General features: G+C 38.5%; 1 protein-coding gene across 2 annotated transcripts; it reads left to right on the forward strand.

Annotated features, from left to right (window-relative positions):
* The first annotated feature begins 86 nt into the window (after positions 1 to 86).
* On the forward strand, positions 87 to 13,464 carry fbln7 (fibulin 7). 2 transcript variants are annotated; one of them, XM_079473113.1, is made up of 8 exons: positions 87 to 455; positions 1,509 to 1,671; positions 2,685 to 2,861; positions 6,544 to 6,669; positions 7,877 to 8,014; positions 8,179 to 8,316; positions 9,859 to 9,997; positions 10,993 to 13,464. In XM_079473113.1, exons 1-8 carry the CDS (start codon positions 225 to 227, stop codon positions 11,366 to 11,368), a joined length of 1,488 nt encoding a protein of 495 aa, XP_079329239.1. In that variant the 5' UTR covers positions 87 to 224; the 3' UTR covers positions 11,369 to 13,464. The 2 variants fall into 2 exon arrangements, with proteins under 2 accessions (XP_079329239.1, XP_079329240.1); XM_079473114.1 differs by lacking the exon at positions 87 to 455 and having other exon boundaries at positions 1,419 to 1,671.
* Positions 13,465 to 14,312: the final 848 nt, after the last annotated feature.

The raw sequence follows: 14,312 nt of genomic DNA on the forward strand, positions 1-14,312 counted from the left end.
ATGTATTCTTCAGAGAGCGATGACAGCATTCTAGTGAAACCCCACAGTAGCGTCGATGTGTCCGAATCATTTGATTCTAATTAAATGACTCCCACCGAGTCGCGTGCCATTCACCGATCATCCACGACGGGTTTTGCGAGTCGATTCAAATGAATCTCTAGATTCGGTTCCGCGAGAATGATTCGCTCGGAAGTTGGACATCATCGGGCACTCGGCGAGTCTTCATGAGGAGCGCAAGAGCATCAATAGCAGTTCTTGCACCAGTTTACCAAACATTTTCCATCTATTTTAATAAGTTTAAGCAGTTTAATAACCGAATAAAGTTAACGCATCTGAGGATTAATAACAGCAAGGCGAAAAGTGGATATAGAAGAATGAATATATCACATTTATGCACGATTTTTCTCTTCTTGCTGTCAGTTTTATCCTTACATGACTGTAATGATTCGGCGCAGGTGAGTCTGAAGGTTTATATTTTATAAATAGACACTACGTGAACATACGCATATTATTTGCAATAAATTGTAAACATTTAACTGAATAGTTATCCTAATGCACGATATTTTATTAAGTCTTCTCATTAAGTGAGATCGAAAGTATTTTGTGTCGTTAAATCTCAAATAAAATGTAAACATTTAATTGCATTCGTTGACCAAATAATATGCAAACAAAGGATGGCAAAGCTTAGAACTGTTGGTTTTGAAGTCAACTCAGTTCTTCTCAAGTTCATGCAGTAGCTACAAATCCTTACATTTGTCAATTTGTGCTGATTTGACTTGTTTTATTATACCATTCATATTTTTTAATAAACAGTTTGGGACCACTGTAACAGATATGTCCTTAAATATATGTGTTTGATGCATTTTTTCTCATATTAGCACTGCCTTTATTTATAGTGGCAAAATCCGGTGCGTATTCTCTTTCCTTTAACAAGACTGCATTTAACTGCCATGAAAAACATAAACAGGAGACGGGCTCTTTGGACCGAGGTCCTACAGCAGCTTTTTGTAAAACTGCCACGAAGCTGTTGAGGAATAAGAGGCCAAAATCTTGCCTCTTACATGTGGTTCTTGGAGAGGACCTTGGGAGGTTGCCCTCTGCTCTGACCGAAAACATACAGGACAGCATCACTTCTGATAAACCGTTCTGTTAAACGGGGGTAATATTTGTGTTTCTAAGGGAACTGGCTTCTGGTGCGCTGGCACGCCGGTCACTTCCTAAATATTGGCCTGAGCAGAAAGACCTCAGCTTTTATGTTATGCCCCACAGGAGTCCCTGTGTCCTAACACATGACATCACCCACATCTGGCTTTGATCGTTCATCTGTGCCATTTTTCTTGTTTTGCGGTAATGTTTCCTCGCACCGTTTATGATCTCAAATGTCTCCTCCGTGAGGTTGTGTTCTTTGAATCGAGTAAATCTATTATTAGGCGATAACTGCTTGCCATCAAATTGTAACCAGGTGCTCGGTTGGTTGCTGAACTGGACGTGTGGTCTTTGTTCCTCAGGGTTGTATGGATAAGAACAGAGCGATGGCCGTACTGCGGCAGATGGAGAAGTTCCTCAAAGGACAGGAGGTCCGGTTTGCAGAAGGGCTTCGGATTATGAAGTCCAAACTCACCAGTCTTCAAAACTCTGTGTCCAAGTTTCCACAATCAGACCAGTCCTCGTGTGAGTACTCCATATTCCTACTATACACTCCTAAAAAAGTGCTTCAAAAGGTTCTCTGATGCCATAGAAGAACTTTTAACATCCCAAGTTTGTGGCGAAGAAAAGGCTCTTCAGATCATTGACTGAATGGTTCTTTGTGGAACCAAACATGTTTTTTAAAAGCACCGTTATACACGACAACGTCGGTGTATACCCCTACAAAAAACATAGTTTAATTAAAGTAAACGTTTAGTGACCGTGGCAAGACATCCTTTTGATATCCACAGCTTTACTACAAAAACCACGGATAAACTACCTGGAGAAAAACCAGGCTTAAAAGGATACCCCACCCAAAGATGAGAAACATTCATTTTATCTCCTTGGACCATGTTGAAAATGAGGTTTTTTTTTTTTTTGCTTCCCCAGCTGTATCAGGGAAGTTTATGAAAGTAATCCCTCATAACCTTCATGTTCATTCAGAAGAGGTGTGTCATTCTGGCATCACACACTCCAGCTCTAGAGGATTATAAAACCCCTTAAAGCTATATTTATTTCTGAACCAGCAAAGAGTTTTTACAATCTTACATTGTATTGAACATCCCCAACATATAGAAACGTTTCAAGTCAACGTGATTTTTACCTCCATGATGTGATGTGCACATCACACAGACGACGAAAATCGTATCTTATTAAAGGATGGTTTGGAGCACGGGGCTGTAAAATAAAAAGCATTTTTAGCCGGACAGGAAAATTTTAAAATATTACAAAAACAAACAAACATGCAAACAATCCCTTTCGTGCTTCATGTGTTATTCTTCCCCTTTGTAAGCCGTCTGTATGAAATGAGGCAAATCCCATTTTTTCCCATGACGGCTCCCACATTCAGCAACATGTGTCTGCCTTCTGGCCAAATGTCCCAAACGGTTCTGTAGGCAGTGATTTCCGTCCCCCGCGTAACCAAGTTCATCTCTGACATTACTCCGTAACGCCATTCTTCTCTTTATTTCTCTTTCTCTCTGTTGTGTCATCTCTAGCTCAGCTCTCGTGTCCACCTCTGACGGCTCCGGCCCACGGTAGGAAGTTTGGCTCGAAATACCTGGTGGGCCACGAGGTCCATTTCACATGTTCCCAGGGTTTTCGCTCGGTGGGTTCGGGAACACGCGTGTGCCAGGAAAACGGCACCTGGAGCGGAGTTGCCATCATCTGTAAAGGTCTGTTTGAAAGTTTCAATGTAATCATCACTTTTATGACTTAGAGGGCCTTGTCAGTATGTCCCATTTATCGTCTTGTTTTAAAGATTTCTTTATGGGAACGTGCATTAGAAAGTCCCATAAAACAGTATGTACTGCCCTTACCTTTATTTAATATGCACAATGTAACTGTATCTATGTTACTGAGTCTGTGGAATGTCTGGGCAAAGATGCAGCGATGAGAAATAGATAAGGAGCAGGTAAAGAAAGAGGGTCATTCATCCTTTTTGAGCTGCACTGAATGAGACCGCATTAAATGTCCTGAAACGCTAGAAAACACCTGTACCTGCATTCTTACCCGTCTTCTCATCGGCCTTCATGCTTCTCGTCCACTTGAGCTGATCTACTGTAAAAAGATCCAACCTTGTAGTTCAGAAATGTGGATATACTTCACTGCATTTCTGTTTCTCATGAGCTTTAAAACCTGTGCCTAAAGCAGGGATATTATCATTAACCAAAACTATTAAAGGTGCTGTGTGTCATTTTGGGAGGATCTATTGACAGAAATGCAATATAATGTACATAATCATCTGTTCAGAGGTGTATAAAGACCATACATAATGAAGCGTTATGTTTTTATTACCTTATGGGGATTCACACCATGCGCGAATAAAGCGATTTGCGAGAGTAAATGATATGCATTTCAATTTAATTCAAAGACGTGAATAGACGCAAATCGAGTGCTGCGATAGCCGCGGCAATCTTCTCTTCTGCGTGACGCGATAATAACAAACTTTTCACGCGTTTGGTGTGAACCCAGCAATAGAATGAGTTAACTATTTATTAACTAATAAATAGTTAATTTAGTTCATTCAAGCCAACAAAATTGTAGAACAAAAATATGAGACTACTTACCGTGACTGAAAAAATGAAAAAACTTTGTTTCCAAACACTTTAAATACTAAAGATTTGCAAATTAGTGTTAAGCATGTGAAGGACGCACAAAATGACACTGTTTAAGACTATGTGCATTTACGTGTGCACCACATGCCTTATGTTTAAATAACTGCAATAGATATCTTTTATTTGTATTTTAAATTGTCATGTCGAAAATACTTTTTTAACCCATATACATTTACATTTAGTCATTTAGCAGACGCTTTAGCAGATCCAAAGCGACTTACAAAGAGTTCGGGGAGCAATAAGCGATATAAGAGCAACAGTACAATAGATGCTAATATACCACTAAATATTATCCGAAAAACAAAACAAAAGTGACAATTGTTAGAAAATGAACTGAAATAAGTTGAGGCACTAAAATGTATTCATTGGAACTAAATAAGAACTAAAACGTAAACTAAAGTATTGTATAGTTTTATTTATTTAACACCGCATATAGGAATTAAAAGTCTGTCTGATATTTGACCTGTGTTTTGACTTGCATAACCTTATATGTTTTACTTATAGTCAATGTTTTCTTGTACAGCTGCTTTGTAACAATGGAAATTGTAAAAAGCGCTTCATAAATAAACTTGACTAAAACGCAATCTATAACAAAAACTAATGAAACCTACATAGCAATATAAAAAGAAAACAACAACAAATTTGTGGAAAATTAACATGAATATATATATATATATATGTGTGTATGTGTGTGTGTTTATTCAAAACATGAAATAAACAATCAAACAAACAACTCTAGTCTGAAGGCTTAAAAAGCTTGAATGCGTTGGCTTTACTTTTTTATTTTCCCATTAAAATGTGTAAAACAGCAACACTATAGAGTGATGTGTGTAACCGTCTGACTGGCAGTATTTGTTTTTTGTATAAACTCCCAGTGGACAGAGGTTAAGCTCATTAAAGCCGGCCCGCGGTCCGATAGCACGCAACTATGCTAAGCATGCGATTGATGACTTCCTTTAATATCTCGAGACATTCCATGTGGTACAGTGGGACGGCGCGTGTCTGAATGAGACCATGTGTGTTTCAGAGGAAGGTATGAGTTTGATGTGACGCCACAGACAGTGTGATGTCTGTATTTCTGCACGTGCCTTCTCTGCCCGTCTATTTTCGGGCGTCTCGCTTCCGAAAGCACCTTTGAGAGCGAGTGAAAACATAAATACGTTCATGGTTAGTTCAGAAATATCTCAGCGACTCAAGCGAGTCATTTAGATCCACAAATTCTCGCTCTTAAGCTTCCCGGGAAAGAAAATAAACACGTGAAGGATCGTGAGCCCTGTAGTCGTAAAAAATTCCTTGGCCCAAACTTTACACTCCAAACCTCCTTCTTGAATTTCCTCAAGTCTCGTCCACATCGATGAATTGTTTGATTGATGAAATCCCAGTGAAGCACGACACCATCCATACTCCTCTCCACCAATCAGATGAGACATTGTAACCATAGAAACAGCAAAAGTGCTCAAAATCTGATCACACTTGAATTTGTATATATGAAGAGTTTGGTTCCAGCATTTAAAAAAATCCAATTCATATAAATCAAACTGCAGTTGTTTTGTTTTGAGCCATAATAACAAAAAATACAGCTAACACGATAAAACATGATATCATAATAACAAACATGATTTTTATCTCATTTCTCAGAATGCTTTCAGATTAACTTAAAATATATGAAGTTTCATATCTTCAATCAACCATTAGTTTTGTGGTTACTATAATCTGTGGTTAAAATTTCATCCGTTCATAATATAGCATTTATTTACTTTAGTAAACTCAACCGTAGTCATTTATAGTATATACAGTATAGTAGTTATATCAGGACCACTGTCGTAAAATATGTAAACAATAGCAATATTGTTTAAATCCGCCCGTCCATGCAGCCTTTACTATACTATAGTATACAGTACTCTATTGTTCTTAATACTTTATTGGCTTCCAATCAAATGTTGCGACATATTTATTTTGTCAAATACTTGTGAATCATTTCAATAAATCAAACCAAATCTCAGTTGCCATGATGCATTGCATTGTTTCCTAAATAACTGAAATCGAATTAAACCTTCTTTAAATCTAATGACCACAGATAAACTATAGTTTGGTACACAGAAGATTAAGAGCTGACAGATCTCTTCACATATACTGTATATACAGCAACAAAGTCACATATGTAAGACTCTGGTATCTGGTGCGGGAGAACACGGCTCTTTCCGCCGGATTCAGTCAATGTGAGCGAACGGGAGAAGCTCTGTTTAGTCGAATTTTGATTTAAGAGGCTTCTCCACATTCCCTGTCGACCGTTCCACAGCTTCTTCATTCCATTGTCAACATTCCAGGAGATCGCTTTCATTTGACTGTGCCCTTCTGTACAGGATACCGAGAAGAATGTGAGCATGTTAAACTCCATCAACAATTCAGGCGTTTTCCATGGGCACAAAATATCCGGTGGTGTACAGACAGAGAGAGACGATGTGAAGTATTTCTGGCCTCAATAGGATCAACGATAGATGTTGAAAACACGTAACGCTTTATTTTTCGCAATGACAAGAATGTGTCAAGATCGCATCTGGATTATATGTCAACTTTACTTAAAGAATTCTTTTTTTCATTCAACGTAATATAGCTCTTGTGCCAATTGTGCATTGAAAAACTGCATAAATGTGAAATGCTTTAGAGAACAATAAAACTGCTCACATTACCAAATAAAAATAAAATGAACATCTGTACTGATGTGTCTGTCTGTACACAGATGTGAGCGTGTGCAGCAGTAACCCGTGTCAGAACGGTGCCACCTGTGTGGAGACCCTCAACCAGTACAAGTGCACCTGTCCACACAACTGGAGCGGAAACCACTGCCAGTATCAGACTCAAACAGGTCTGTGCTCACAATAACATACGTGTGTCCTGCCTCCGGGTGTCTTAAACATGAAGTGTGTCATTTTTTTAATACTGCCTCAAATACATGTCCATAAACTAGAAAGAACTAGTTAAGCCCCTAGGTTTCCTTCAAACTATCAACACTATATTACTCACAAGACAGCAACCACAAAGCAACACTCAACGTGACAAGACATGACATTAGATATCAGAAACGCATTAGAACGCATTAGAATGATTTATTTTGTCCACACCGGATGCGGCCGAAGGTTGTCATGTTGAGTCGCGCCTGTCCTGTCCAGTTTGTTAAAACAAATAAGTAAACTTCAATTTAATTGTATTATGCATACTTAAAGTATACTTTGATAACCTAAAAAGTGAGCCAATTTTGTCCCAAGTAGTATTGAAAAAGTAAACATATGTGTACACAACTAGCAAACATTGACGTTATTAAGAGTATATTTCCAGAAAGAGATAACGCCGTTTTAAATGATTTTTATTTAGTTATCAATCGTCCTTTATTGTGTAATTTAGCTTAATTGTTTTATTATTGCTTAAACCATAACAAACCAACTTCAGTTTGATTGATATGAATTGGAACGCACAATAAACAAACGTGATTTCAGAAAAATTTGAGTTATCTCATTTTGGAAACAAACTCTTCATATATACTATAAGCATAATAACGTTTGCTAGTTGTGTACTCATATGTTTGCTTTTTTTTACAATACATATGTATTTCTCAATACTACTTGGGACTAAATTAAGGAAAAATACTAAATAATTTCTTATTCTGTTGAACACAAAATAAGACATTTTGAAGAATGTAGAACAGCAAACTGTTGAAGCACTTTTCACTATCATTTTTATCTACTATGGGAGTCAATGGGAGTCAAAGATCTGTCTGGTTATAAGCATTCTTCCAAATATCTTTCTCTGTATTCATCCAAACAAAGACATTGTTGAAATGCACATTTGGAGAAACTCAACTCAAACACTTGTATGCCTTCAAGTGTATTCTGAAATGTACATAAAAAGTAGACAAAGTATACTGATAGCACACTTTAATAAACATTTTCTTTTTTGTATTTTGTGATGTTGTTTTGTGCGGAAATGACACACTTTAAACTGTTCGCAAACTAAAGCGTATGTTTATTTGAACGTGTGTATGTGAGGGTTTAATTTACATTTCCTCATACCTGCAGCTCCTCCAGAATGGAGCGTTGTGAATGATCCGGCCTTCAGCCGCAAACCTCGCTGTGCAAAAGTAGACCGTGCCCAGCACTGTAGCTGTGACGCTGGCTTTCACATGAGCGGAACCTCAGACAACAGCATCTGTCAGGGTCAGTCTCACACTACAAAATCATTTATAATTGATGTTTTATATACTGTATGTTATCATAAATGATAAATCTTCAAACATCAATTAGAAACCTGATCATCTCCAATTCATTTGTTGCGTAATTCTGAATCATTCCGGAGTTATTATTTGCTTTTGCGTGTACAGATGTGAATGAATGTGAGGTGTACAAGACCGAGCGTGGAGGACCTCTGTGCACTCATGCCTGCGTAAACGTCCCGGGATCTTATCACTGTTCCTGTCCCACCGGTTACAAACTGCTCGCTGATGGAAGGAGCTGTGAGGGTGAGAGACAAACAGTATTTTGTGATTCTTAATACTCCAAAATAAAGTTTTTTTTATATGAGAGGGTTAACATGCAGTCTTACTCCCATTATGTTAAATAAGCTGATAACATGTAAGTCTTGTAAACGCTTTTATCGGGGGTAAACGGCGTAAGCAAAACCCGCTCTGCAGAGGTAGTTTTTTGCACATTACTAAGATTCCACGATGCATGTAAACGCCTTTGCCGGTTTTCTTCCAGTTTTGTTTATGTGCGCGTGTCTGACATAATAGTAAAAAACGCATAAAAGTCGGCTCTCGAATCATGCAGGTGATGTAAAAACGTCAAAATGAAGAACTTTTGTTGCACATGAAGGTACATGAGAAGAGACATAAAAATACAGCTTCTGACCGCTTTCCGCTGCATTTTTATGCATTTTATCGACAATGACGTCATGCATACGAGAAACCCGGCAAGTCTCAAACTTCCATGCAAACGCGGTTTTCTGCATAGCCGGATTATGCGGGTTTAAACAGGTTTCTTTTATAAGCTGATTTTTGATAGATCCGTTTATATTGTGCATGTAAACGCACTCATTGATGTACTGGTGCTTTAAACAGCCCCAAAACCAGTATTCTAATGGGAAGAATCTATTAGCCTATTAACACCTGGTTAGTTAATGCGTTTTCTCTGATCGGATATTTACACTTAGCCACATAAATGCGTCTCAACTGAACGGATTTGAATGCGAGCTTCTGCGCGTGCAAAATGCAAATATGAACTCTTTTGTTTCCGCCGAAATGAAATGACAGGGACTGCTATGTTGCGAGTTTGGGAGGAGTAAAGCGCTGATGTATGTGGTTTTAACAACTAGATGCATTTAGACCTGACCCGTTTGACTGGACCACCTCATGAAGTGGTTTGAGCGATCGGATTTGAATCCATGTCGAATGCCGGTCATTTAACATCAAGAACTCTTTTAACCTCCAATCTTACAGGAATTATAAAATCACTGAATTATGAATTGTTTTAAAGTTACTTTGGATAAAAGCATTAAAGAATGAAGGCAAAATGTCGTTCTTTATAAGAAGAGCTCTGTGTGGAACCTGAACTGCTGGAAAGAACCATTGAAGAAACTTCTTTGCAGTTTGGATTAAGATGTAAAAAAGCAACAGACACTCTCTGTGAAAGACATTTGGACACCTTACAAAGACCTCCAGGGCTAAACGAAGTGAGTAAATGAAGACGAATGGTAGGAGTGTGGAAGGGAATTGGTTGAGTCAGGTTTTGGCAGATGTCCTGGAGGAATATTTTGGGTGGTTTTCCAAAGTGTTAAAGGATTTATTGAGGATATTTTCTATTTAGTTTGATCGCAAAAGAAAAAGTGGAGCATCTAAAAGATAAATATTCTAATTAAAGTTGTCCGTTTCTAAGCAGCATTCTTTCAATGAGGTCAAATTTACGCAAATCTAATTTAAAGGCCAAATAAACAATCGCACCTCTCTCCTCAGGTAGCTCAGTCTTTTCCTCTCTGACTCGGTTTCTCTTCCCTCTGGACTCTCCAGATGTGGACGAATGTCTTACACAACAGCACAACTGCAGCCGCGGCACCACCTGTATCAACACCGGAGGAGGTTTCCAATGCGTGAACCCCGAGTGCCCGCGCTCGCACGCCAACGCCAGCTATGTCAAGACCTCACCTTTGTGAGTTAGAAACACACAAACACACAAAAACGGATTCAAAAGCCCTTCCCATAAGAAAAAGAAAGCACAGATGAGTCTCTTTATGATGTCAATTATTTCTCCCAGAGATCAAATGGAGAGCAAATGGAAACTTTTGCTTGAAATTCATCCGCATCAGATAATTCTCTTGAGAAATAAATCGGACAAATGTGTCTGTAGAGTTTGAGAAGAGACGTCAGACTGAGCTCAGATTTGTCAAGTGTGCATTTAAAAGTCAAGATTATTGAAGATCTCTATATGAACTCAAACGTTTCTCATCAAATCCAGATTGTTTGACCTCTGCGATCTACGTTCATTTCACTCTTCCATACCGTCTTGTTTGTTTCTATTCTTTTTTCATTTCGAATGCTGTCTATGTCAGCAGCTCGCTAGGTTTCGGAGCACAGCTAAATGACAAACTGTCTCACTGACTCATTCATGACCACTTTGACTAGAGAACCGGACCAAAAGTGTAAAGTGTGTTTTCTGGTTTCCATAGCAAACACATGTCGGTCTCCTAGCGTTTAAAACAGCACTGGGGCCCACTAACGTCTCACTAAATCACTTGCCACCTGCTTGCGGTATCATTGAAGCAGGCCGCAACTGTTTGTGTTCTCTTGCATGACACTTTTATTCTTGTTTTTTAAGTAAGCTGTTTGTTAAGCCAACCCGAGCGCTGAATGGCTCCTTTGTGTCCGGCTAAATGTGAGAAGCTATAAGTCACGCAACCTTTAAGCTTTCAGGCACTCGTGGCTTTCTGGAAAACAATGGCTCATGTTAAAACGCCAATTTGCCTTTCCATCGCCATCTCTGTTTGAAACATGAAGTTGCAGGTTACTTGACCCGCTCCTTTACATTTATTATTAAACGTCAAATTGAGATTTCCCGACATAGAAATCATCGTTTTAATATATTTGCTCAGTTATGGATTGTTCATTTTTAACCATAACAAACACGTTCTCTTCGTTCTGCCACAGCCAGTGTGAAAGAAACCCCTGTCCCATGGATAGCCGCTCCTGTCCGTTGGCCGCAAAGACCATCTCTTACCATTACCTATCCCTGCCCTCCAATCTGCTCACCCCCGCCACCCTGTTCCGCATGGCCACCGCGACCGCTCCAGGACGGCCAGGACCGGACAGCCTCCGTTTCGGCATCGCTGGAGGAGGTGACACCAGGAGCTTATTCGTCATGCAGCGCTCAGACCGTCAAACCGGAGAGCTGATCCTGGTGCAGCAGTTACGAGGACCTCAAGAGCTCAGCGTGGAGGTAGAGATGTCCGAATACTCTGACCGCACCTTCCAAGCCAAACATCTGGCTCGAGTCCATGTTCTGGTTTCGTCCTATGAGTTCTGAAGAGATGGAGGGGTATCGTGGCATTTCTGATCTTGAAGGAAACGGTTCAGAGGGATGAATGCTTTCCTTTGGAGGGTCTGAATGATGGAGTTGTTCATAGACTCAGCTCTGGTTGTGATGTTGACGTGTCTTAGAAATGAAAGACGTGCACGGCAGTGTAAATGCTTTTGCAGGAGGGATTTTCCAGCTTTAATGTACTCGTACAAAAATGCTGTTCACTTGCTGGTAGATTTTTGGTTATAGCGTGTCATTTTCTATCCCAGATTTCATGTTTAAAGACAGCGATGAATAAACGTATTACCAGGATATTCTCAAGAGGGAAAACACTGTGACTCTGTAGTATTGCTCTGTTTGTTTGAGCTCCAATGTTTACCACATGGCTGTCAAAACAATAGAACAAACAATCATAACGGTGCAAAAATGACATCAAACCAAACTGTAACCTGCCAATTTTCAGCCGATTCAATTAGTTATGGTCAATATTATGCATTCCTGCATATGCAATGATATTAAAACAAACGGTTACATTCCATATAAAGAACTGTAGTATATATTTCAATATGGTAAAGCGTAAAACGTTACCAAGTCTTTGTGAACATTACTATAGTAAATATTCAAGTGTACTCCAGTGCATCAATTCAGTACCGTTAATGCTAACAAATATAACACAAATACAATATTTTACTATAGTACATACTAGTTGAATAATTCACTATAGTTAATACTACACAAAAGCAAACATTAACAAAACGACTGTAATATGCTTCAGTTTACAATAGTAAATACTAAAGTATACCAAAGTATTTTATGTGGAATAATTCCAAAAGGTGATACCCTGCAGGACAACAAGCTTAATATGATTGGCAAACAAACGTGTGAAAAATAACAATGTGGCTACAGTGAATAAGTGCTTGTTTTTATGATCGTTGTTAAACTGACAAACATCTTCAGCTTGAATGAATGTTAAAAGTTTATCTCAGCTTGTAAATGTGCAGTGCTGTTAAACAGACCTTAAACGACAGCGCATTTTAATATCTATACCTACACGAACTATTGCATATTTTGAATTAGCGTTTCTATATGTGGGATGTTTTGTATTAAGAATGACAATATCTCAAAAGGTTTTAACAGATATACTGTATTGCTGTTCATGTTTCCCTTGTCATATTCATGTATATCAGGGTTTGTATCTGACAATGAAATCAACAGCTACTTTACATACAGTGCATACCTTGAACTTGTTTTTGTTTGTATTTTGACACTGTTTGTTCTTCTTGCATAAAACACAAAGAAGAAGAACATTTTCAATCAATTCATCAACATGAATAAACAGTTAGTGGAAGTGACATTTGTTGACGTTTTTCAGTAATTGTTCTAATCCGTGGATTTGCAAATATAGTCGGGATGGTCTAATGTTTGAAAACATTTGTGGCATTTGTTATTCTTTCCAAACTCGACTCTGAAGTTCTCATCACATCTGACCAACAATGTGACCATAGAAATAAGAGGAATGCCAGAAACAATAACTACCAGGATCAGAATATTTCTCAATGTGTTTTTCCTTTTGAACTTAAAAAAGTGACTCCACCTCTCAGTGTCTCAGTGGATTTAAGTTGCGATACGATCAAAAGAAGCACAAGTTTCCAGAAGCACATGTGTTGGCCACTTGAATGATCAAAAATTGGTTTAATATCTCTGTTCTCTGGCCCACTACAAAAGTAACTTTTCTACAAAAAATGTTTGCCAAATAGGTGATGTGCCCAGAAACGTACAGCGTGATGGACGAAGTGAAGAGGAAAGCAGATATGAGGCTTTAAATGAAAGAAACAGACACAATTCACTTCATTCCAAACCAGTGTGGTTTCTTTTCTTCTGAGGAATACAAAAGGAGGAGGAATGAAATGTTAATGTTCCTCTGTTCTCTTAAAACACAAGAGCTTTAAAAAGGACAAACTTTAAGAAATAACAAATATCTGCATACTCAACATGATAAACTTCAATTTAGGGAAGGTGTTGATGCACCACTGGATTTGTGCTTTGATGTGAAATCTGTGTAAAGTCTGGCCAAATAAGAAAAATATATTTGTTATGTTAAGGATTTGTTAGTCATCCTTGAATAAAATTCAAAAGTTCACCCCTGCTAAAAATAACAACAGGATTATCACAGAAACCATCACAGATAATCTAATGGCTTCCCTAAAAACACCAATATGAACCATTAGCTTCTTTTATTAAAACCATTACAAAATTCATTTTTGTAGTGTGTTTGGGGCATTATTCTAGTTTAAGGATTTAATGGTGTTCTATTGGTTCCTATCTGACAGATAACATCCCACCAATAGAATCCATGACATACCAGTAGACGCATCATAGTTTCCATTAAAACCAGTTAAATTTTTTAGCTCTTTCAGCTTGGCTTGTATTATTTTCCCCACAAAAGGACCACATGTTTGCAATATGTTATTTACTATGTTAAAACATAACAATATAGTACAATGAACTTGCAAAAGTAGTCTTATTTAATACAGCAATGAGTGAGGTTGAACATATTCTTCTACAAACATGCAACAGAACAACATTTGTATGGAATCTTGTATGGAATGAGTCTAGTTAGCACGTGAGTGTTACGCCGCCTTGTGGCCTCATTTTGAAAATGCACGATGAAATGTCATCGACAACTAGACAATTGTTAGGGGTAACAATAGCGCCGTAAGGGGGGGAACCGAGGGCACCTTTGAGGGCCCCAACCGAGGTCTGCGGTCGTACCCGGAACAGGAGTGCATGGACGGCCAGTGGGGCTCCCTGAGGGTGAGAAGGGTCACTCTCAGACCCTGAAAATATTCTGTTAAGTTGAAACTAAAGAAACTGCATAATGTGCCATTGTTTCTTTTTGCATCGCTTCTTTTGCTTTTAAGTGTTCTTAAGTGTTACTAGTTTTGTAAGA

The sequence above is a fragment of the Barbatula barbatula genome (assembly GCF_947034865.1).
Source record: "Barbatula barbatula genome assembly, chromosome: 14".
In the NCBI taxonomy this organism is placed as follows: Eukaryota; Metazoa; Chordata; class Actinopteri; order Cypriniformes; family Nemacheilidae; genus Barbatula; species Barbatula barbatula.

Coding starts and splice junctions, on each gene's coding strand:
- fbln7 (XM_079473113.1), top strand. CDS start 225: ATGAGGAGCGCAAGAGCATCAATAGCAGTTCTTGCACCAGTTTACCAA. Junction 456..1,508: donor ACTGTAATGATTCGGCGCAG/GTGAGTCTGAAG, acceptor TTTGTTCCTCAG/GGTTGTATGGATAAGAACAG. Junction 8,317..9,858: donor TGATGGAAGGAGCTGTGAGG/GTGAGAGACAAA, acceptor TGGACTCTCCAG/ATGTGGACGAATGTCTTACA.